Genomic DNA, 25,166 nt, shown 5'->3' with positions numbered 1-25,166 from the left:
AATGGGAAAATAAGGGTAGATCTTCCCATCACAACATTTTATGTTTGCACATAAATCTACACTCACATAAATTTTGCACCTTTACATAATATTAGTCTTCATAAGTCAGACATAGAAACAGCATCCTTATTTAAGTTTGAAAAATGAAATGAGGAAAATTGTGCCTTTTTGGTGATGTAAATGGTGAGTGCCTGTCTTTGTAGTTCTTGTTATAGACTAACTTAAGTACACTTTGTTCACAGACACCTTTTTATTTTCTAAGATTGACAGTTCAGGTTAGGAATATTGGAAGAAAACTAGTCTAAGTGGCAGCAAGTGTTGAATGAGGGTTACGATTTAACTACAAGTGCCAGGCAGTCAAATCAACCAGTCTCTTTAGATCTTGATCTTATTGCAGGATGAAGTCAGAAGAACTTACTAAGCTTATTGGCTACACACTAAGCAGAAAATTGGTTTACTGTCTTTTTTTGTCCAGGTTTACATACACACACAGTCGTCAGTGTAATCTGTTCAAGTCTGGTTGCTGCATTTCTGGCCTGAGTGTAAAAGGGATTTTTTTTTAAACTATCCTCCTCAAGCATTCAGTTGTGTTTAAGGGTTAAGAAACATAAAATGTGACATTTTCTAAAAATTCATAACTTGTCAAGAATAAAAAAGCAATTATAACTTCACCTAATGATTTTACTTGAGCTACATGTTCCTTTGGGATATCATTTATCTTTCTCCTGCATTGCATGTTTTTATATTTGAGGCTGCAGACACACAGAGTAGACTTAGATGGTTTTCAGGACCTGAAATTCCCCATTTACTAACATCTGCCCTCTAATATTTTTATGAAGAGTGGCAAAATGGACTGTTGGGAAGGCTTAAGTGATTGCACTCAACGCCACATTTCTACAAGAAAACCTATTCTTCGTACCACATAACCTCCAAACAGAAGTACACAATAACCACTACTCATAATAAAGGCTAAGATCATTAAAGAGAAAACATTTGCAGTTTCCCAAGGTAGACTATTTTATGCCGTTATTTTTTAGGGCCCAATCCTGCTCTCATTGAAAACAGGGGGAACAAAATCAGGCTTTTACAGTACCAACAGTTTCTGTTTTGACAGTCTGTGTCAGCAGGGTGAGCGGGATGTTAAAAGTTCAATATTTGTTTCGAGCTAACACAGCTTGTCTGCAATGAGTGTCTGCTTTGGACCAGGGAGCACCCCCTCTGTATATCTTCTTGCTTGGTATCTGTATATTGGTGTATATCCCAAGCTCTATTGTTTGTAGTCTTTAAAGAAAAAGAAGCAAATCTGCCATGGCAGATTAATAGAACAAGTGGTGATTCTAAAGAAACACTGAGGGGTAGGGCTTTTCAGAGCAATGCACAAGAATTTCATATAACACACATTAACTCTGATTGGAACCACACAGCTACAACACCAACCAAATGCTTTCAAAATTCAGGCTCTTCTCTTGCAAGCACCATTGTGTGGGTGCAGGAATCTGCCTGCGTAGAGCGACATGTAAGGATCAGGGCCTTATTCCCCCAAAATATATGTTCCCTTTATATAAACCTGCAGTCTTCTGAAATCCTACCAATTGTGTGTTTACATGTCAGTTTTCTCTGGTTGTGGGCTTTTATTCTTCATTAACATTTTGTAAAAATCATCATACAGGTATGAAAAAGGAGGATGGACATCAGCTTCCAGGTAGAGTAAGAAATCTATCAGATCAGTTAGAAGGATGAGGCTTTTAGCTGCTGCCATCTGAGAGATTATGGTGCAAATCAGGGCTGAAAAAAATCAGGGTTGGAAAAATTATCCTTGAATATTCTGTTCAAATTCAAAAGTTGATTTCATTTGACTTCATTTGAGACCCTTTCATGCTTATTTTCAGCAAACATTTGAGTGCTCAAGCATTACCAGTGCTGCAGATCATAATTTTAAGCTTGGATGCTCAATTATTCCTGAAAAGTAAATTATTGTATATTGAATTTTTAAATATACAGTTTAATTGCTGTGCTGGTACATGTAAGTATCCGACTTCAGAGAAAATAAATGTAAGTAATCAGTTATGAATTATGAGTATTGTAATCAAATATGCAATTTGAAATTTGCATATATGTACTATACGGTGAATTTCAAATTCTGTATTTTATTGTGTTCATTTTGCACTAGGTCCATCCACAACACTGCTATTCACATTAAGTTGAATAACTAACCTGTGTGAAATTATCAATTGTGGGCCAAGCATCAGTCATTAAAGAATTTCATTTGTTTCAAAAAGGAGTAAATGTGAAAGTTGTTTTCTGTTGTGAACAATTAGCCAACAGAAAGCAAAGTGAAATTCATTGAATCAGTTATTCATTATGAATTGTTCTCTCAACTCTAGTGCAAATGAGCATTAATAATAATAAATAAAACCTTTAGGGAACTTTTCTCCTCCTGTTATGAAGGAACCTCTAGTCTGACCAGTTCCCCTAAAATAAGGAAGATTGCTGAAATCTAAACTGGGATTTTATTTTCTATTATATTCATTTTTATCATAGATGAAATTGAAAAATGCAGGGACCAAATTTGGCAAGTTGCTGTATTTTGTATTTCCCAAAATATCTATATGTACTATTGAAAAATGTAATCTAATTGAAATCAGTGAAGCATATTAAATGTGTTATTGTTGCATAACTTTTGGACCTATGCATATAGTGTGCACTAGTTCAGTGGTTCTCAAACTTTTTTTTTCACGGACCATTTGAAAATTGCTGAGAGTCTCGGCAGACCACTTAATGATCTTTCCAAATGTTGTTTGTACCATTAACTAACTATTGTAAAGCGCTTTGGATAAAAGCATTATGAAAAAAAAAAACCTTAATAATAAGTGATGTTTTTTGTTCTACAAATAAAAGCACACAATATTTTAATATCCGTAGTCTTACCTTTCTAATGTGATGGATGTGCCCTCTTTACCCCGCCACAACAGCCCCTGAGTTGGGTTTGGGAAGGAGGGGGGTCTCTCACTTTCTCTCCCACCGCAGCAGCCCCTGAACTGGGACTGGGAAGGAGTAGGGTCTCTCCCCCGCCACAGAGCTGAGACTGGGAAGGAGAGCCGTCTCTGCGGCAGCCACAGCCCTGGAGGTGGGGAAAGTCACCTCTTTCTCTGGCCGCCTCAGCCCTACACATCCCAAATTCCCCCATCCCCTCTTCTCACCCCACTACCCCACCCACCTACCCCCTATTCCCCCCAAGGCCACCAGCTCACCTTACATGTGTGTCTTCTCCAGGGTCCAGGCACCTAAGTAGTGGAGCCACAGCTGCACTACACTAATTAGGTGGGTGGCCCTTCTTCCTCTTGTGTGCGGCTGCCCGGGCGCGCACCTTAGAGGGAGCTAGCTGCGGACCCTGAGTGGAGCTCATGGAGCACTGGTGGTCCACGGACCACAGTTTGAGAACCTCTGTACTAGTTGTCTTAGTAGCAATATATTGTACATTTTGAAAAATACTGACAGGTTTTATAAATGCATTTATTCAAGCCAAATTGTATTTTAGCCTATTTAAAGTCAATTTTTTTGCAAATAAAGCAAATAAAATGTCTGCATAAAGAAGCAGAGGTATAGTAATACATAGTACTGTGTATAGACAGTTCTCACCAACTCTGTTAACTTTGTTAAATGTGTCTTTCATATTTCTTCTTTTTTTAAATATTCCATGTATGAGGGGGAGCGTTTCTGACTTTGGTAACATCTTTGTAATGACATTCATTTTCAGCCTTTATGTTGCTTAATTTAAAACAAATCTTTTTTTGGAAAAAGCAAAGTCACACTAGTCCATAAATGTTATTGTTTGTGTCATGTAAATTTGTTCATATTATTATTTATTATTCTTTTTTATCCATTATTACTCAGTAGATTCTTCCCATCCCTCCTCCCACCCTCCTTCAGCTACAGATGGTGCAGCAGGTGCAAATGCCACTGATAATGCAAATGCCAGCTTAGTCAATGGTACGTCAAGAACACCTAGCTTGTTTTATTTGATGGATTTCTCTCCTGACTATATAAGCTTTCCTCTTATGAACTGCACAGATGTTGTATGTGCATGTGATTACCCTGTGAGAGCTCCTACTCCATATACTGTACAGCAGCTTATAAGAGACGCCACAACAATTTTGTGTCTCACAGGCAATTTACATCTTTTCTTCGAGCTGAACTAAGAATGGGAGAGGAACAAATAGGAATTTTGATATTTCTTTTACCATTAATTAAAAATGGTGATTAAGTATACTTTTCAAGTATGTCCTGTTTCCAAAGCTTTTAAAAGAAGTTGTCTTTTCTTAAAATTTTTAATGTCAAACTCCTCTTTACATGCTTTTTAACATAGATTTGAAACCAAGCACTATTATAAATTTGTTCTACTGTTCCAAGTGGCACTCTCATAAGCATTCATAGTCTTAATGTAGCTTTTGGAAATAGTACTGGGGTCAGGAATCTGGCTCAAATGCAACATGTAGCACTTCGGTGGCATCTTTTAACTAAGCACTATTCATAACACCCTTTTGACAGAGATTATGATTGAAAAGAGGAACACTTTTATGCAAGTTTGTGCCCTTCAGCATAAATTGTTTAAAGGGCTGCATTTGTGTACAATAAAATCCTATTACATCAGTTTTGACTTTAACTTAGTACAGCTTCTTGACCCCATTTCTTAGCATGCTAATACTTTAGTAATACCTGTTCTGGTAGTCTAATTACAGTATTGAATGGAATGGGTAGATACTAGTTTAAGCTTTTGGAATAGCTTTTATTTTTGATTATCATTTACATTTTTCAATCTTAATCACTTTTTGTGCAGTAGTATCTGTTCCTTATAGCTTTGCACTATTTTACATCACCAATAACGTGGTGGAATGTAAATACTATTTCTCATAATTATTCATCATATTTGTGATATAAGTAGATTCTGTGCCTTGCAGAAGCCATTGTAATGTGCATATTAAGGTAAGCTGGAGATCTGACATCACAATAAACACTACTGTGTTTCAACAGGATGGTATTTTCTGCAAAGCAATGGCATGGGAAATCCTCTGCACATTTTTAAAATAATTGTATTAAAATTAATGCAGCAATCTGCAGACCCTTAAGATCATTTCCATTATACACACACATGCACACACACACACACTCTCACACTCACACTCCTGTTGGAAAAGTGGAACCCCCAAGCCATGTTTTTCCATTGGTTGACAAATACCTTAGAGACAGAGAACCATTAAGTTAATGACTATTTCATTCTCCCTGCTCTGATGTGTTTGATTGCTATAATAAATGTACTTGCTGTACATTTTGTATAAGGCAAACATATGTATACAATAAAGCCTTGATAGATGTTCTCCTTCAGTACCCCAAGGGACCAATACTACATTAAGGGCTCAGTTCTTCAAGGTGCTGAGCACTCTGGCCCTGATAAAGTTAAGCAGCTGCTGAAGTGCTTTGCTGGATCAGAGCCAGAGTTTGCACAACATGCTGAAGGATTGAGCACTATGTGATTCCAGCTTAGTTTCTCTACTGAACCCTAGTCATTTTTATTGAGCTGTGTTTAAAGGACTGCTGTGTTCGGCCTTATTCATTTCATCTTGGTAATGTGATGGAGTTTACAGTAATATTAAATCAATATTTCAAATCAAGTGGTGTACTAAATTCTTTTTCCCGGAAATTATAGTCACTGTCCATGCTCGTCTCAGAATTTTGGTTCCCAGAAACACACACACCTGTAAATCCAATTCTGTATGATGCTCAAGGTAAAAAGTCAGATTCCATGCATTTGATTGTATTCTGTGAATTGTTTTCCCATCTTCTCTTGTGATGCTCTCAGCTTAATTTCTCATGAAATTTGATCCATATGGATGAGAACGCTCCACCCCAAGTTCAGCATGCCTTGCAGCATGTGTTCTGAGGAGAAACAAGACTGGAAAAGTAGTGCTGTGTGCCTCAGGTTAGGACTAGAGTGTTTTGGGTGAGGCTGGCTGGGGTAATTTCCAAGGTTTTGGCTCCAGTCTGCACTATGACTATGCCTTTTTCAAGACTGCGGCGATGGTAATTCATTTTTCAAGAGTAGTTACAATGGACCACATTTTTTTTTAATTAAGAGAAAATGAAGTTTTAAAGCAAGAAAGTTAAACATTACAAGACCTCAGTTAAGACTGGATAATCAGGATATGTATATAAGAGCAGTTTCAAGAAACATGAATGTATATCTAATGCACGCTCAGTAGTGAATATTAGATTGTCTAACAAATATAGTGTAACGCTCTTACAGGAAATGCTCTTGTACAGTAGCTGTAAATCAACACATTACAAAAAGCAGGCTGAGGCACACCAATAATTATTCAGTTGTCAATGTAATTTCAAAACAAAAATATGTGTTTTCCTTGGTTAGACTTGTAGTGACATACTTGAATAAACAGTTGCCATAGCATGCTTTTTCCAACTGTATAGCAGGTTAAGAAACTATATCTATGAATTCCAACCGTTTTTCTACTTTTCAGTAGTTAGCAACTGAAACTGAGTAATTGTTTGCTATTTGTTTTTATGGATGCATGCATTAATATTTTTAGATACAGAACAGTGTAGATAGACAGATGGACTTTTTATTAAAAGGTTTTAAATATGAAATTTTAGTATCTTGCTTTTGCCATTCTATATTAAAAGAGGGGAAAACACAAACAAGCAAAAAACCCTTAACATGAAAGTTGTGCAGAAAGTAATTCATTAGGACAATTTTCTTTATATATTTTAAAATGCATTTTGAAATGTGAAAGTATTTGTTACGAAGTCTTGTGGAGCAACAATGACTGCAAACCTTACAAAACTTGTTTGTCCCAGCTAATTAAAATTAGATCATCAACAGAGCTAAATAAGACTGCTAGCTTCCCAGTGATCCTACTTGGGATCTTGCTTTAGACCAGTGGGTTGATGGGGAAAGTTGGGGAGCTACTGATAGGGACCTTGTCAAGCCTCCTAAGGCTGTGGAGCAAAAAAGGCCACTAAAGGTCTGTGGGAAGGAGGAGACACAATCAGTTTTCTAAGGCTCAGAAATGGGGCTGCTGGGCAACAATAGCTCTTAAGGTCTGCAGGAGGAGAAAAATAACCTTGATTCTGTTGTTTCTATGTTTCCATTTTCCACTAATCTAATTCTCCTTTCTCCTGTTGACACCTCCTAACTTTACCTGCTTCCTTCATCCTCTTGTCTCCCACTCTAGAAGCACTCTCCATGCCCTCCCATTGCCTGTGCCAACTAAATTTTGATCCATGCCTTCTCCCCACATGCTCTCATTCTCACCCCCAAACACACTACTGACCTCTTGCAGGTCTCCTAAGAGCCATGGGAACCTCTGGAAGTCCAGAGGAAGGAAGACTGGAAAAGCAAACCAAGGAGGAATCCTTTCTCCCTCCTCATTCAAATGGATGAACCCAATTAGCTTAATTTTTATTGCTCTCCCCCTCTCTGTTCTCAAGTCATGATCTGGCAAATGCATGTTAAAAGCATTTTCTAACTGAGGAGTCCACCACGTTAATATTATAGTTACAACTGCTTGAATGTCTTCAGTTTGGGTATAATGTTTTCTTTTTTACATTAAGTAACATGACGATTAGTTTATATTTTGAGGTCTATATCTTCAGGGAATTAAGCAGAGAATTATTTAAAAGTTAGGTCTCCAGCTGTCAGTTGACACCAGGTGGAGAAAGTTAAGTCCATTTAGCAGAGGATTTTGATATTTTGAAATTTGTTTTCATTCTGATTTGGAATGAAAACCAAATGTCTTGATATTTTCTGTGAAAGGGAATGGAACTCCAACTCTGGGGCAGTCAGCCTGGTGGGCTGCCCCAGAGCTGCATATCCTTGCAAGTTCTGGAACCCAGGCTGCATGGGACCTTCGAGCTTGGGAGCCAGGATTCAGGCAGGTGAGAATGCAGGCAGGCTGCCATGAAGCTGGACAGGCAAGCTGTCAGGAAACCAGTGCAACGATTTGGGGTGTAATTCAGACCAGTGAATGATTGTGTCACTGATTGTCCTGTAACCCTGAGTTCCTTAGAATTCTCTGCTGCTCTAGCTCCCTGTCTGTATGCTCCCAGCCAGCATACAGCCAGGCACTGAGTATCGGTGTGTTCAGCAGCATAGCATTTACAGATATGTGTGATTGTCTTGTGTAGTTGAAGCTAAATTGCTCAGATCCCCAATTATCTTTGGAAGTATACTATCCGATTGGGAAGTGTATGACTGTAAATGAGAGTTACTCCACAACTCAGTACTCAGAATAAATGATAGAATATATAGTAAGTCAGCTGCAGCACCCAGAATAAGTGAACACTGTTCCAGTTTTCCCAATTGCAGTTAACTTGTCCATTCTTTCTAACATTTATTAAAATTCAGTTGCTAGAATCAGTCTAGCACTTCTGTGACAATACAGGGTTGTTACGGCATGTCTTGCGTTGAAACTGTGGGATGCATTTTCTGTTGATGAACATGCATAGTTTTCTTTAGGATTGATCAGAGTTACACGTGGGTGGCAGAAGGAGTGTAAACAGCTATATATGTCATTTTCCAACATAATACAATGAGTTTTGTACTTGGACAGTTACTTGGAAAGATTTGCAGGGAATGCAGTTAGGAATAACTGGTAGCCTTTTTGGAATTTGGGAGTGGCTGTGTTCTGGTTGCCTAACAGAAGGTTATCTTATTCTTAATTCAGGATTTCCTTGCTTTTGAGAAGCTCAGGTCAGAGACTTAATGTTATTTTAATCTTATATTTTCATACTTAAATATCACACTTGTTTGAAGGAGACATGTCATTAGGTAAAACATTGTCATAGTTAACAGTAGGTTAAACAATCCCAGGTCACTTGTCTGTGTTTACCACTGGGATTCCTATTAAATAAGTTGTAATTCCTTAATATAATGGATTTACAGAGTTGTAGGGAAGTTGAATTAGACAATGATTGCAGAAAAGGTTGCTATTCATTTTTGTGATACTGGAGATACTCCATTGCTCTTTAGTCTCAATTTTGCTAACCCACTGCATCTGATACTACGCAACAAGAAAGAACTACTAGTAATTCTGTTCAATCACTTTCCCCATCATATTTTTGACTACATATTGACTTGCTGTATGTCTCTGATCTTGTTTACCTGTAGGATTAGATTGGTTTGGGGATGAGGGAATAATTCATTTCCAGAGCAAGATGATAGTTCGAAAAATCATTATGGTGTACCATACATTTCCTGGGACTATTCTAACAGAGGAGAATGTAATTAGAGTCTGCTAAAGAGTTTTTAAACAGCATTTGCCACCCACTATTCAGTTTCCAGGTCACTCTTATGGATTCCTGTAATTATTTGTGATGATTTATATATCCTAATGCCAGCAATAGTATTAAGTTATCCTGCCACACTGGTCTAAATTAGATTTGAATGAAATAACTATTTTTAAAGGGAACAAGAAGCTTGACTGTGACAGTGCCCTGATCATGTTGCAAAGGACAGAAATCTTAATAAAGGTGAAGACAACACAATGTAATAGATGTCAAAACCATACAACAACAAAACACAGAAAGCCAGTGGTACTGACCCCTGTAGCCCACCCACATGTTCACAAAGCAAGCAATTAATGGGGCTGTCACAAGCCTCTAATGTGCACAACATATCATGTGGGCAATGATGCTTCTCTCCAAACGTCTCAACCTGGTATTCCAGATTGGAAAAGGGAGAGGAGTTGTAATAAACTGAACTGACTTCCACTGCACTCACAGCCCCTACCACTGTTACCTTCCCCCCTCATTTCCAGGAAAATATTTGTGCAAAAATAGCCCCAATAAAAAAAGTCATGACAGTTTTTTAATGCTCCATTTCTTATCCCCCCCTACAGTTCTAAAGAATTCACATAGATGAGCATGTCGTTCAGATCCTAGCACAAAATGAAAGAGGATGACCCTCTCAATTCCAAGGGTTATATATCCCAAATCCTTGCATCCTGCTAATTTATAGTCAAGTGCAGCGCTCACCTCTGGATTCCAGAGGCTTTTTGGAACAGCAAAAACCCAAAAGCCTTTCCCCCCACTATTCTCCCATTGGTACTCTCTTTATATTAATCTTTCATATGTTTCTTTGGTGTAAATTCAGTTGTGATCCATCTTATTGATGTGTGGGAAAACACACACGGAGACAGAAGCGAAGTGTGACGTTACCTGGAGAGGTTAGGGCAGTCAGTGATGCACACAAGAAGGAGAAATTTGGTTCTGATGAACACCACAAAGAACAGGAAACAAACATCACAGAATCATATTGAGTTGGATATAACAAAACAATCACCACAATTACAGTAAAGTAACTTTATTTTAATTCTTTCTTCTTGCTTGTGCTGGTTTCATGAACTATCATGTGAAGGAAAGGAGTAGAATCAGCACTGGGAGGTTGGAAGGGAACATTGTCTACCTGAGTCTTAACAAGTGATTTGCAATATGAATACATTTTGGAGAGTCAGTGCCTTAGGGCACCTTTTGATATTGATTTGCCATTTAACCATTGGGTTTGAGTGTATATGTTACTAGATAAAATTGCAATGTTAGGATATCCTTGAAAATTTTTCTTGCTACGTGCATGTATCAGCCATTGTTTTGCAGAGATATATATTTTGTGGGGCAATCTTCAAATTTCTCTCTCACTCACAGTAATATGCTGACACTGTTTCTGACTCAGGAAGACTGGTTGTGCCTCATTGGGAACCTTTTGAGTTTTAGCAGTGTTACTAAGGGCAAATAAATGTGCTCTCTTTGAAAGACTGAACAACGATGCTCCTGTTAATGGACAGCAATGGCTCTAGTCATGAATTCTGATACCCTGGGAAATGACGTAGCTAGACCTTGAGGCATGAACAGACTTTTTTTTTTATTTGTAATAGATTGGTTCATATATTGTTATCCCCTGCAGAGTTCTCTTTTCATTAGATCAGATAGTTAAATGAGCTTTCACTACCTTAATTAGTTGAAATAGTAACTGAAGATAGTTATTAAATACCTAGATGATTATGATATGGTTAGAGGCAAGCACAGCATAACTAACTGTGCCTCTCCGGTCTATTAGAATTCTGAGGGAGTCAACAGAATAGTGGAAAGGGAAGAACTATTAGGCATAATTTATCTTTTGATTAAAATTCCTCACAAGAAGGAGTTAAGGGAACTAAGTTATCACAGCAAGGAAGAAGAGCAAAGTTTTCTCATGAAATCAGCAGTTTTCAAAATGGAAGGAGATTGGTAGTGGACACCCCAAGAATCTGTTCTTAGGACGTCTTTTGTTTGATGCACTAACGATCTTGAAAAGAGAGTAAAACTTGTGTATGAGATAAAATGTCTAGTTAGTCAGGAGTAAGGCTTGGGCGGTACGTCAAAAGAGCCCAATAAAACTAGGTGAATGATCAACATGATGACAGATTAAATCCAGTATTGATGCATGCAAAGTAATGCACAATGGAATGAAAAATTGGAGTCCAGTTGAATGTATTCACCAAATACACTATTCAAGAAATACTGCAATTATTAATCAATTGATTTTGGTATTTGATGTACTCACTTCTCTCACACATTGATATGTCCTAAATTAACTGTAGTTAATCAAGAAAAAGACCCATACGTAATCATTGACCATCTCAGTGAAAACATCAACTTGATGTGAAATAATGTTCAAAAAAGTCAACAGTATGTTAGATTGTATTTAAAAAGTGATAGAGAATATTACTGGAAAAAGCATAATGTGAATCAGTGAACTCACCTAGAATATGGTGGTCAATTCTATTCACCTCATCTTAAAAAGGATTTAGTAGAAATAGCAGGGGTATGCAGAGAGCAATGCAAATTATTAGTGGCATTAAAAACTTTCATGTGAGGAGAGTAGAAGAGGATTAATTTAGAATGTGACTAGAAGATAAATGAATAAATGCAAAATATTATATAAAATAATGAATGTTAAAGAGGTCAATCAAATGCTTTGATTTACTATTTTGTAATGCCAAGAGTACAAAAATCAAACAGTGTAATTCACAGGCAACACGTCAAAGAGATAAAAATCAACTTTTTAATACAATGCATAACTAAGCTTTGGAACTTACTGCCACATGATAATTTAGAGACAAAGAATTTAGCATGATTTAAAAAAGGATTAGTCGTTTATTCTGCATGAATAGTAAGAATAGTAAGCAAGTGAGCTGTAGCTCACGAAAGCTCATGCTCAAATAAATTGGTTAGTCTCTAAGGTGCCACAAGTACTCCTTTTCTTTTTGCATCTTATACAGGCCACTTTCGTAAACAAGGTGTCAGACTAGATTAAACTAGATCCAAAGTGGCAATTCCTATATTTCTCCTTATGCAATAGGTATAGTGTGTAATAGAGAAACAAAGTGAGTGAGGTAACATCTTTTATTGGACCAGCTTTTGTTGGTGAGAGAGAGAGAAGCTTTTGAGCTTACGCGGACCTCTTCTTCTATCCTCTCCAATATCCTGGGACCAGCACAGCTACATCAACACTGCATACAATAGTAGTTTATGTATAGTTGAATTAAGTACTTTGACGTATCTTGAAAAGCAGCATATTTTGGTGCTAGTCACTTACACCACTTTTGGAAGCCTTAATGCTCTTTTGGCATGAGGAAATGTTAACTATGCTCTTAGAAGTCTTTCAATAATGTTTTACCTTTCAAAAAAGAAATAGACTGTATCTGCCATAAATTAAGACTTTGACTCCAAAGGCAGCTTTTCCTCAGGTCAGAAATCAAAATCTCCAGGGATATTTCATATCTTTTGCCATACATATTAAAAGCCAGTCTAGTAGTAAACTTTTCTTAGACAGTAAGATGCTACATTTAAGAATACACTACTATAATTTTTAGATTAATCAAAAATGTTTGAGCAGCTTTGTACAGATTAAAAAAATTGACTTTTTAAAAAATGTTCAAAGTTGATTGAAGCATGTCTAATCAAAAGCATTGGTCTTTTGAACATAAATATTCATTTTAAATATATTCAATTCACATTGTTTTGATTGTGGGAATAAAGATTGTTGTATCATTTAAAAAATTACCAAAGTAAACGGAACATACGTACATTTCAGTGATCTTATAAATTGTCGTGCTTTCAGAATTAATAATTGCTGCATTTTAAAAACATTTCTTGCTGCTGGCAAAAAGAAAAAAGGTGTCTGTGGACTAGAACTGGTAACATAGACCTGAATATTGATGTCTACTAATGTGAATAGCCTATGATTTGGAATAATTGCTTTGTTTTAACATAAATATAGACAAAATATTGATGCAAGCATTGCTGACCTGAGAAAGAGTGATTACATTGTAAATCCAAAATGTAGGTGTACTCTGCTATGCTTCAATGGACCTTCTGAGTCCTAAGAACGTCAAAGCATAGCAGTGTTGTTTCTCTCACAATAATTCTGTATTTTAATCTCTTTCTAAATTTCTTAGAAATCATAGTATGCTAGTTCCAAGTTCTGATGCAGGAGTTGTGTTAACTTTTCTGTTCTTTGAGTTTTATTTAAACAGAAGCCAGTATTTATTGACCTCTAAATCACTGAAAATACAAACAAGATAGGAATAGATGGATTAAAATAGTAATCCTCTACAGTCTATTTCTTAGCCACCCAATTATGTTACTATAACAAATATGTGTTCCAGTAGTACCTAGAGTTAGTTAATAAACTAGTTGAAGCATAATTTCTGCTTCTTTGATGTCCACCTATGTGTTGACTTCAGCTGTAATATAATATCTAAGGAACAAAAATTAATGGCTATTTTTTTTGGCAAACTCTCCCTGTCTATTTAATATGAAGAATGGGCCAAAAGTGCCATGAAAATGTATTCACTACTCTGCTTCCGTAGTGGAATTTTTATATTAAGTATTGTGAACACTCAGCAGCCAACAAAAGATGAGAATGTATTTCACCATGTGGGTATAACATTCATAGACTCAAATGTTGATCTTTTCCATATGAGAAATGGTTGTGTCGCTGTAGAAGATGCACAAGGCCTCCCATTTCCAAGACTTGTATGCAACTTGAAACTGGCCAGTTATGATTTAGGCTGCCAAAGTGTCTGAATTAGTCAGTTCGCATTCAGAGTTACAGAGGGTAAAACATTTCCTGGCTGAGTAATATCACCTTTCCAGGATATTTAATTCCAATATGTCAATTTTAAAATCAAGGCTGGTGTTATAAATATTACTATAATTTGTTTCTATCAAAATTAAATCATAGCATTAATTTTTAGCATTCATTTGTAAAACCATATACTAAACCATATCTGGATGAAACTGTAGTTTGAGAGTACTATTTGAGTTTTAGCTCATACTGAATGTTTTATTATATTTTTCCCGAAGTTAGTTCATTTTTCCAAAATATATGCACCACTGTTTTTATTTCAATAAAGGAAACAAGACTGGGATTATTTTAGCTGTTAGAATATTGGACTTGGTTGCAGTTCTTTGAGTTTGTCCAACTATGCATCTAAATAAAAACATTATGATAATGCCTGTTGATCATAAATGTGTATGTGAAACACATTCATTATTTTCGTCTGCCCTTTTTATTTAAATTCCCATTGTGGTGTTCTGTCAGTGTGATGACTGTTTATTGTCTGTTCTTTGTTGTCTGTTACAATTCTTCATCATATAGGCAAAATGCAGGATGGGAATATGGAGAACAGCCAGAATAAAGGTAATCTCCTTTCATACTAAGCAGGTTGTGGATTGTTATGGTTAGCATGTTGATAGATTCTGTGTGGCAAATAAAATAATTTGAAGACGTGTGGGGGAAATATCTTATTTGTTTGAACATACAATGTGATGGCAAAATGTGGGGGGGGAAATGAATAGTAGACACTTTGTGAACCAAAGTCAGGGAAATATTGGAAATGCCAGAAAAAATAAATTGTAGTATATAGACTTTTCACATACCAGAATTTAAACAGATTAACAAAATCAGTGTTTCAAATTCACCATTTATATAGAAGATGTGTGTGTTACAAAGTTCATTCTGAATTCATTTTTTTCTTGTGCAAGTTACAAAACCAGATATACTATTTATTGCTAATGAATTTCCAAATGCTATTTTTACTTAAGTCTTGTCTGCTTTGTCTGGCTAATGACATTGTATAAATGTATTTTTCTTTGCAGGGAGAAGGTAAATAACACTACATGTAGCAATAGCAAAAGCGAATCTTAATGCAATTTGATCTGGCTCATAATATAAAAACAGAAATACATGGGTATTGTTGAATAATAAGAAAATGAAAGAGTGTTAGCTGTTTCTAATATACTGTATATTCTGAGGGAGAAATTAATGTAAATATTTTTCTTTCTCTGTGGAAAAGTTTTAATTGCTTTTTCATTATACTGAAGAGATCATTAACTATGTTTACTTCAGAACTGCCAAGTAAACAAAATAAGTACTGTTAGATGTATTTTTTTTTCCTCTGAGAATTATTTAAATGCACTCCTGCAGAGTGAGATGGAATAGATACTAGTGAGATTAACTCTGTCATGCTAGATGACTACTAAATAGAAGGACAGTTCATGAATAATGACTTAAAACAAAGGAGAGCCTTTCAATCTCCTAGTTAAATTAATCTGGTTTCATACAAATGATGATGTATATCAAAATGTGGTAGAATGATTTTGTCTCATTTCATTCCATTTCATATAATCTATTCTATCTACCACACTGACCACACACAGGAAGGTGATTGACCTTTTAAAAAAAAGACAGTTTTGCCTTAGACACTATTGTTGCCTTAGATACTCAGTACGGTTTCTCTACTCCCCTGCATACTCCCTCTATACTTCCTATCCAATCCCAGTACCATAAAAGTCCATCTCTCCTGAAGGAAGGGAGTGGTTTTATTTCTGTAAATTTGATTCATAAGGATTTTGGGGGCGCATGACTACACAGATACTTTTTAATTGTGCTAGAAGGCATAGTCAGCGGGGCGATAGATGTTGAAATTTTTCAGACTCTGGGATTATCTAAAAAGTACTGAGGTAATATTCTTATTTGTAAAACAATTGGCACGCACGCACACACCCACTCTTATTAATAGTAAGAAGGTATTGAATGCTATAAATGTAGATGGCACTATAAAGTCACATTATATGTCCCAAAGAATTTACAGTCTCAGACCTTGATCCTGCAAATGAGCAGACCTTTGTGCAGATGAGCAAAGCCTCTTATGGACATCCGGATACAGGATCAGGGTACTGCATATATTCATAATTAATCATCCATGTTACTACCAGTACGCATGTGGGACTATTACAAGTTGAATTTAGTATGAATAAACAACTTCAGAGATTTTTTCTTTAAATAAAAGGTTAGAAATGTTGTTGGTTAAAAGTTCTGGAGTAATGGTTTTCTTCTGCATTGTTAGCCAAGCAACAGGATGGTGCTGCTGCCATGGAGATGCAGCCACTGAAGAGTGCAGAAGGAGGAGAGGGAGATGAAAAAGAAAAGAAGAAGGCTAGTATGCACAAGAAAGAGAAATCTGTCCTCCAGGGAAAGCTGACCAAACTTGCTGTCCAAATAGGCAAAGCAGGTATGAATGGGTAACTAACTAGATATCAGCATGCTGTGGTGAGGATCACGTTATAGGATTTCAAAGCAAATGATTATGAAAAGGGATAGTTTTATTAAAAATATTAAGAAAGTAATTATCACAGTACTCTAGAATTGTATGCCTAAGATCGTTTTTGTGCATACTTTGAAAACTGAGAAACTAGAAGCTCTAAACAACTTGGGTTGTTGTGAATATTTGAATCAAAGTGAACTGCAGTTTCTCATAGCCAGTGTTCCCAAGTGCAGTAATTACAAGATATTTAATTTGCTGTCCCCTCAGGATGCCTGAGAATGTGCATTCAAAATGGATAATATCATCTCAGGCTTGGAGCCAGATCCTCTTCTCCCTCAATGGATTCTGGTGTAATTTCGCTGCCACTTCTCCTCCACCCCCCACAGTAGCTTTTTACCAAATCTGAACCTGTTTTATTCCATTCCTTCAAAAAAAAAGGGGGGTGGGGGGATGAAAAATAAATCTGCTGATGATAGTGTACTTAAAAACAGCCTTAGTTTGAGTTTCAACTGCATCCATGGTGTCTCAGTGGTTCACTCTGTTTTTTCCACAAATGCTAGTGTAACCCACACACACCACCTGGGTGTGGTGTTCTGTCCCATCTAATGGCACCGAGACGACTTAGAGAGAGAGAGAGAGATTAACGAGTCTGTTCTACAGCCTTAGCTAGCAGGTAGTTGGCTTTTAGCTCATGCAGCAGAGGCTCATGCACTAAGCTCGAAAGGTCCCAGATTCGATCCTACCTGCCAACGACCAGGGTCTGTCGGTGTTGCACCAGTTTCCTTGCTCTGTCTTGATATACTCAAACTTTATATTGCTACTCTCTTTTGTGTATTTCTAGTACAGGTTAATTTATTGGGATAGGTCATGTGGTATAAAGCAGTTCAGTCGCATCATATTTAATTTCCCAGATTGGTTGAGCCTGCCCCATATGATCAGGCAGTTTGGCATAGTAGGAGCAATTTTGACTTGATTTCTTATACATAGAAGGCAGATGCTCTTTAAATTTTCTGATTCAAATTTGGGAACACTTTACAATGGAACTATGAAGGCTGTAGTTATTTGGCCATAGCTGAATAAATTTTTCAAATACACAGACTCCAGAGAATCATTGAGGCTGTCTTGGTATTTAGATTTCAAATGATGGTAATGATACATTTGGAAATATGGTCCATTGTTTAATAAATGTTACGGTTATAAAGGAAAATAACCACTTTACCAAGCTAACAAAAGAGAAGCAAACACTCTGAGGGACAAGATTTTTCTAGAAGGCCCATGATTATTGGGTTTACAGTAAAACTCAGATACAGTATTCCATCTGGCTAATATTAATATTAGTAATATTAACTGTTAATTGTCACAAATGTTTTTTTTTCATACATCGGGAGACAAGGTGAGGGAGGTAATATCTTTTCTTAGACCAACTTCTGTTGGTGAGAGAGACAAGGAGCAAGTCTACACTTACAGTGATGCATCAGCGCAGCTGCAGCACTTTAATGAAGATGCTCTAAGCTGACAGGAGAGAGCCCTCCCATCGGTGTAGTTAATCTGCCTCCCTGAAAGGCAGTAGCGATGTCAGCAGGAGAAGCTCTCCCACTGACATAGCGCTGTCTCTGCGGGCCGTTGTGTCAGTATAACAACATTGCTCTGGGGTGTGGATTTTTCACACCCCTGAGCAATGTAGTTATACTGATATCAGTCTGTAGTGCAGAGCAGTCTAAGCTTTCAGGCCACACAGGCCACTCTACCTCTTCTTCAGGCCACTCTACCTTGAATGGTCTCTTAGAATATGTGCTAACTACTTATGCTAAACAATCTGTTCCACTTTGCATTAGCTGTGATGCTCTGAGTACCTTTGCCAGACCTGAAGAAGAGCTCTGTGTGGCTCGAAAGCTTTTCTCTGTCACCAACAGAAGTTGATCCAATAAAAAATATTACCTCACCCACCTTGTCTCTCTAATATCCTCGGACTGACATGACTATAGCTACACTGCATGCTTCTTATGTGTCAGTTAAGAGGTCCAAATGTCACAATAAAAATTCAAATAGAAAAATTTTCCAATTGCCTCTTTCCACTGATGGAAATGGGAACTGTTGATGAAATTGCACCCTTTCCAGTGGAGGGACAAAAAAAAAAAGTTTATCTTATCACAACCATAGCCAGATATCCTGTGCCTAATTCTGAATTTTCAAAAACATAAGAAGAAGCACTTGCTCCAAATAAATTGCTGACTAGAAGTCTGTGACTTGTCCCACTTTCTTCAGTGCTGGGACAAGAAGAAGGGAGCATAAAGTGTTCTTGGTAGAGTGCCTTAGTTAGAAGAAAATTTTATTGCTTTAAATATTTTATTTGTTTTTAAACTTGTGCATTAGTTTAAAGTTATTAAATGATTTATATAAATGTATTAAAATAACTGAAGTATTAAAATATTTGCCATGTTATTAAACACGTCAACCTGATACAAGTTAGAATAATGTATGCTGCTTGGTTCCTTTGGCCTATCATGTAGTCCTGATTAGTGAACAAAAATGCAATTTACAATCCGTCCTAAATCTAAGGTTAACATGTTCATATGACACCAATTATAGTTGCCCTGGTTTCAGAACAGTAGCAAATTATGAGCTAACTGTGAATACATTTACCTTTTGAGTATTATAACAATTCCAAATGACCAAACTGCTTCCTAGTTCTTGCGTATTTAAAAAAGTGACTAATGTGTGGCCAATAAATCTGAATGATAGAGTGAATGCAGCTTTTTGGTGGTAAGATTTCCTACTGCGTATGAAATGTCATGTTTCTGCACAGTGCTGTGCATCACGGTCAAATGCTTAACATTTGGGAACAAAACAACACTTTGAGAACACTGCTGTTTATTTTATTATTTTTATAAAATATGTAAATACTTGTCCTTATAGCCAAATTCACTTTTACCTTTGCAATCTTGCCCAGCTGCTGGTTCAACAGATTATTTTTCTACAAACTATGTTAGAAATCAAAGACAACAGATCCTTTCCCCAAGGTGCTTTTATGATGTGCTTTTTTTTAAAAAAAAAAAAGCATGTGGAGATGGTGTGTAAATACCTGAGAGGTAACTGCACAGAACAGGCAGAGGTTAATTCTGTTGTAATAGGGTGGTGTTAGGATAATGTCCTGCAACTGAAAAAGGAAGACTTAGTTTAGACAACAGGAAATCTTTTATTAAATTAAGCAGTTGGTACAGTTTTCCAAGGGTGATCAATAAGATGCTGATGCTAGAGGTGTTTAAAAATAAATGTGATAACACACAGGTGTAGTATAGAGTTCAGAAGAATGTAACAAATAACCCAAAAGCTCCTTTTAAAACTTTATCTATGGACTACGGTCTCCTGATCTTACATTTATATGATTCACAATAATTGAATGTTGTTGATGTGTTTTTTCCCTGTGGCCTAAGAGCATGGGTTCAAATCAGATTAGATAAAAGTGTGGGGTACAAACTGCAAATGGTTTGATTTGTTACTATTGCTCCCTGTAGTTAAAAATAGTTGTTACTTTTTGTGTTTCAGGTTTGGTGATGTCTGCCATTACTGTAATAATTTTGGTACTGTACTTCGCTGTTGACACTTTTGTTGTCAACAAGAAGCAGTGGTTGCCCGAGTGCACTCCTGTTTATGTTCAATATTTTGTCAAGTTCTTCATCATTGGTGTTACTGTGCTTGTGGTTGCGGTTCCTGAAGGACTTCCACTTGCGGTCACTATTTCTCTGGCTTATTCTGTTAAGGTAAGCAGTGGGGGGGGAAAAAGAGCTCTTTCAACCAACTCTCAATATGTTTTAGTTTGGCAGTTGACTCGCTGTTTAATTTTTATGTGGCTGGTAGAAAGCTGGATCACACATCAGTATAATCAAAATATGCACTTTGACTGAAGCTTCTTTAAACATATTAAAGGTACTTCAAAATAAAAAATTCCAACAAAATAAATGTATTGACGTTTCTGTAAATGTGCATTGCAGAAAAATGTACTAAACAAACACTAAAAACATTTACTTATTGAAGACAAGAAGAAAAGGAGTACTTGTGGCACCTAAGAGACTAACACATTTATTTGAGCATAAGCTTTCGGGAGCTACGGCTCGCTTCATCGGATGCTGTAGCTCACGAAAGCTTATGCTCAAATAAATGTGTTAGTCTCTAAGGTGCTGCAAGTCCTCCTTTTCTTTTTGGGGATACAGACTAACACAGCTGCTACTCTGAAACTTATTGAAGACAGTATCTCAGAAATTCACTGTGAAAATTTATTAATGGGAGAAGCACAGTCTTTTTGTATATAATATCTGTTTATCTTCCTATTCCCTGCTGCATCAGTATAGTTTTTGGGAAGGATTTTGTTCTCTTCAGTAACTCTCTACATTGAGACATGAGGTTTCCACATGTGTTTGTGTGTGTATTATTAAGTGCTGTTATAGTTGCCCATAGCTAATGTAAATGATTCCATTCGGGAATGTAAGGGAATTAAAACTGGGATTACGGATTTTGGAGTGGTAGATTATTCCCCTATCAAACTCTGTATTCTCAGATTACTTTAGAAATCTAATCTACTAACAGCACATTGTGTTTATATAAAACTTTCATCTGAGAATCTCAAAGCGCTTTAAAAAGGTAGACAATTCTGTTATCTCCGTTTTACACAGGGAGAAACTGAGGCACAGAGAACATGAAGATGTGAAGTGATTTCCACATTGTCACACAGCCAGGCAGTAACAAAGTTGGAAATAGAGCCCACATGTCCAAACAGCCCTGTGTGCTAACCATTAAACATTGCAATCAACTGTTAAATCAGTTGCATAAATACATACTCACACATAGGGCCAGATTGTGATACACCATTGTTTGCATTTCGGGATACCTTGCTCCAAAGAATAGATTTACTGACTTCAGTGGGACTTCACTTGGGATAAGGGACCACTCTGAATAAGAGTATGACAGATTGGCACAAGGGTAAAGATCACAGCCATACTGTGGAATATTCACAGTAGCAAATTTTTGTAAAATTCATTGCCCCGGTGATGATAATGCATTTTATGATGCAAGAGCATATAGTTTTACCTTACAAATCTAATAATACTGGGATTTGAAATACTGTAAAAGAGCCTAACGCAGCCGAATAAAGAGAGTTTACTAAAACAGATTATTTTCAGAGTACTGCAGTTCAGTTCAAGATTAAAATAAAATAATATTAATTGATTTACAGGTGGGTAGCTTTGGGTTCATCTGAGGCTTGCTGTTGTCATTTAGCTTCTATTTACACTCTTTTGTATTTGCAAATTTTGATCTGGCAGGAAGTTTATTTTTAAACAGTTAATTACTAATTGTTAAATCTCTACCATTATGGTGCTTGGCTGAAGGAAAACAAAAATCTGTGTAGTAGTTTAAGAAAAACTTATAAAATTACATGAGTGCTTAATATTTCTTACAGTGATCGCTGTTTTAAAATGGCCTGCTGTTTTAGCTAATGTTTTGTATAGCTAAATAATGTTATATCGGTATTCAAGCAGTTCCTTAGAATGGATACACTGCAAATCCATTCATCAAAAGCAAAATTGGCAAGTATTTTAAGGGGTGACTACTATATGTTCTCTACACTGACACATTGGTAAACAAGCGTGACTACACTCTAATAGTCACATCTAACTTTATGCATTTTTACTATGATGAGAGATTTTAAAAATCTGTCATAGCAAATTTTTGAGGCTTTCTTACTTTGCTTTCCATCAGAAAATGATGAAGGATAACAATCTGGTCCGCCACTTAGATGCTTGTGAAACTATGGGTAATGCGACGGCCATCTGCTCTGACAAAACAGGGACACTAACAACCAACAGGATGACAGTAGTACAGGCCTACATTGGTGATGCCCACTACAAAGAGATCCCTGACCCAGATTCTCTACCAAGCAAAACCCTCGACTTGCTGGTTAATGCAATTGCCATCAACAGTGCTTATACTACAAAAATTCTGGTAAGTAGGCTTATTGCAGTCAATCAAGTAAAATGTGGCAGGAGAAGCTGAATGGGTTTTGAAGCATTGTTAATACTTCAATAACTTGTCATTGATCATGAAATATTAAATAGGTCCCCAAAATGAGAGTAGAAGGGACAAAAATGTACAAATTTTGTTTCTTTCTTTAAGAATGGAAATGTTACCATATATTCTTTATCAGTCATTGTTCTATAACTTAAAAAAATACAATTGATTATTGGAGGGATGAGTACTGCCATGCCTGGTCCCAGAAACAAGGGCCACATTATATGCTGAAACCCCTGATATTGTTGAATCAATATGTGACTCTGGGTCCAAGCTGTACACTTGTAACTTTGCTTGCACAAATAGTTTTCAATGGCTTCAGTGAGACTACTTGAGTTTAAAATTACTCATGCGCACAAGACTTTGCAGGATTGGGTCCTTAATTCTTGAAATATGAAGAATTAGATTGGTGGGATTAATGGATATTCATTCCAAATTAAATGGATGATGAATTTAACTCAGTGTGTAAAGGAGGACACTCTGAAGGAGCAGATATCTAAAGGGGCTGTAGATTCCACTATGTGGGAGGATTAAGAGGCTACAAAATTCTGATTTCTGCTGCCCCAATTTATTTATCATTTGAAAGGGCAAATAATGCTTTTTTTTTATTCCAATCATAGAATCATAGAATATTAGGGTTGGAAGAGACCTCAGGAGGTCATCTAGTCCAATCCCCTGCTCAAAGCAGCACCAACGCCCACTAAATCATCCCAGCCAGGGCTTTGTTAAGCCAGGCCTTAAAAACCTCTAAGGATGGAGATTCCACCACATCCCTAGGTTACCCATTCCAGTGCTGCACCACCCTCTTAGTGAAATAGCATTTCCTGATATCCAACCTAGACCTCCCCCACTGCAACTTGAGACCAATCTTAATACTATAACCTGAAACTTTTTTATAGAGTACACTGAAGCTTTTTTAGGCTTATGAAATAATTTTTTGTCTATTTGCACGTTTGTACTGAACTGCCTGGAGTGGCCAAAATACACATTAATATGATTTTAAAAGCTGTCAGCCAAAATACAGACAGAGATAGTATATTTGCAGAAACGTGAGAAAGTAGAAGTCCAATTTCTGGTGAGCTACTAAATCCAAATCAAGGTTTTCTTTGTTTAAGAATTCGTTAACAAAATGCTGTGTCTCTTGTAATCCCTGGCATGATTTTTAGGCGTGATGATATGTAGGCATTAGTTAGCAATAACCATTTATAGGAAGAGGAGTTTGTCGAGAAGCCTGACAGAAATCTCAGTGGTTGTCAAGTATGTTCATGGTGAAAGTGTTTTTGCAGCAAGGGTCTGTATTTTTGTTACTTCTTTTTAGAGTCTTTGAGCAATGGAAGTATAACATTCTGCTACTCTGAGCCATATTTTTAGATGACCTGACTAATTTCAACCTTCCGTTCTCAACTGGCTTAGTGTAAATGTACGTCCTGCTGTGTCACCGCTCAGAGCAGGTATTTTAATGCAGTGGCTTTCATAAAACTAAAAATAAACAGATATGTCTGAGCTGAGAGATCTGACTCAACTTTTTCCTAACACTGGGCCAGATCTGGAGAGGAGCTTAGTCTTGATAAACAACAATAGATGGAGATACTGAGAGCATCTCTCTTTTGTCTTTACAGGGATCTCACCGTCTTACATGTTTCATTTCTCTAGTACATGGCATATGATTATTATTGTTCTCTAGGAATGGGAGTGTCTTGTCCTGTCTTTGTCCTGTGATTTGATCACTGGTGATTGACAGGGTAGATATTCCTCGTTGTTTTGAGAGGTTGTTTTAGTGCCTGTATGCTAAAGACTTCAGAACCCATGAAGGGGCTGATATGTGAGTTAAAATATATTTCAGTGCCTTAGCACCCCATTAGCTTGTGGTATGTGTGATTGGCTTTTTCATTATTTGTATACTGTGGTAGAGCCTAGATTCAGGCCCTCATTGCACAAGGCACGATACGGACAAGAGGAACAAAGACAGTCCCTGACCCAAAGAGCTGTCAAACCAGGATGATGACAAGATGCCACAGATTAATATACAGACAAACTGGGACGGGGGACAAAAGTTAACTGTAAAAAGTAACAACGCATTTTGAATAAATGGTTTGAGAGCGCCTACTAGTCAGAAGTGACTGCCAGGCAATAGAGATGTGTGGGCATCATTGTAGAGGTAGGCTTTCAGGGAGGACTGAAGAGGATTTCATTGGGAAGTTCTTCCCATCGATGAGAGGCAGTGTGGAAGAAGTGTGCAACGGTGCTTGTGAGTAAATTGGCAATTGAATTAGGTGTTACTGGTAGAGTGAAAGCAGTGTCAATCTCATGTCCTTTGCGTTTTAGGTTTGTTTTTTCATTTTAAATTGTCGAGATTATAACATGTTGAAGAAGCATCTCTATCCAAATTCTGTGCCAGTTCAAAGTTTCCTAGCATCTTAATACTGGAAATAATATTTGTGTGAG

At 36.9% G+C, this 25,166-nt stretch overlaps 1 protein-coding gene across 18 annotated transcripts in view; it reads left to right on the top strand.

Moving 5' to 3' along the window:
• Positions 1–25,166, top strand: part of ATP2B2 (ATPase plasma membrane Ca2+ transporting 2) — a 748,369-nt gene that overhangs the window by 599,673 nt on the left and 123,530 nt on the right. For 13 of the 18 annotated variants that reach the window (XM_048858215.2, XM_048858209.2, XM_048858213.2 and 10 more), the window contains 5 exons: positions 3,895–3,990; positions 14,711–14,752; positions 16,461–16,625; positions 20,205–20,419; positions 22,413–22,655. In XM_048858215.2, coding sequence (XP_048714172.1) covers positions 3,895–3,990; positions 14,711–14,752; positions 16,461–16,625; positions 20,205–20,419; positions 22,413–22,655 — 761 coding nt within the window. The remainder of the gene's footprint in view (positions 1–3,894; positions 3,991–14,710; positions 14,753–16,460; positions 16,626–20,204; positions 20,420–22,412; positions 22,656–25,166) is intronic. The other 5 variants (XM_048858219.2, XM_048858224.2, XM_048858222.2 and 2 more) reach the window with 3 other exon arrangements.

This window comes from Caretta caretta, chromosome 7 (genome assembly GCF_965140235.1).
Source record: "Caretta caretta isolate rCarCar2 chromosome 7, rCarCar1.hap1, whole genome shotgun sequence".
Taxonomy (NCBI): domain Eukaryota; kingdom Metazoa; phylum Chordata; order Testudines; family Cheloniidae; genus Caretta; species Caretta caretta.
This window is presented reverse-complemented; position numbering and strand designations above follow the sequence as displayed.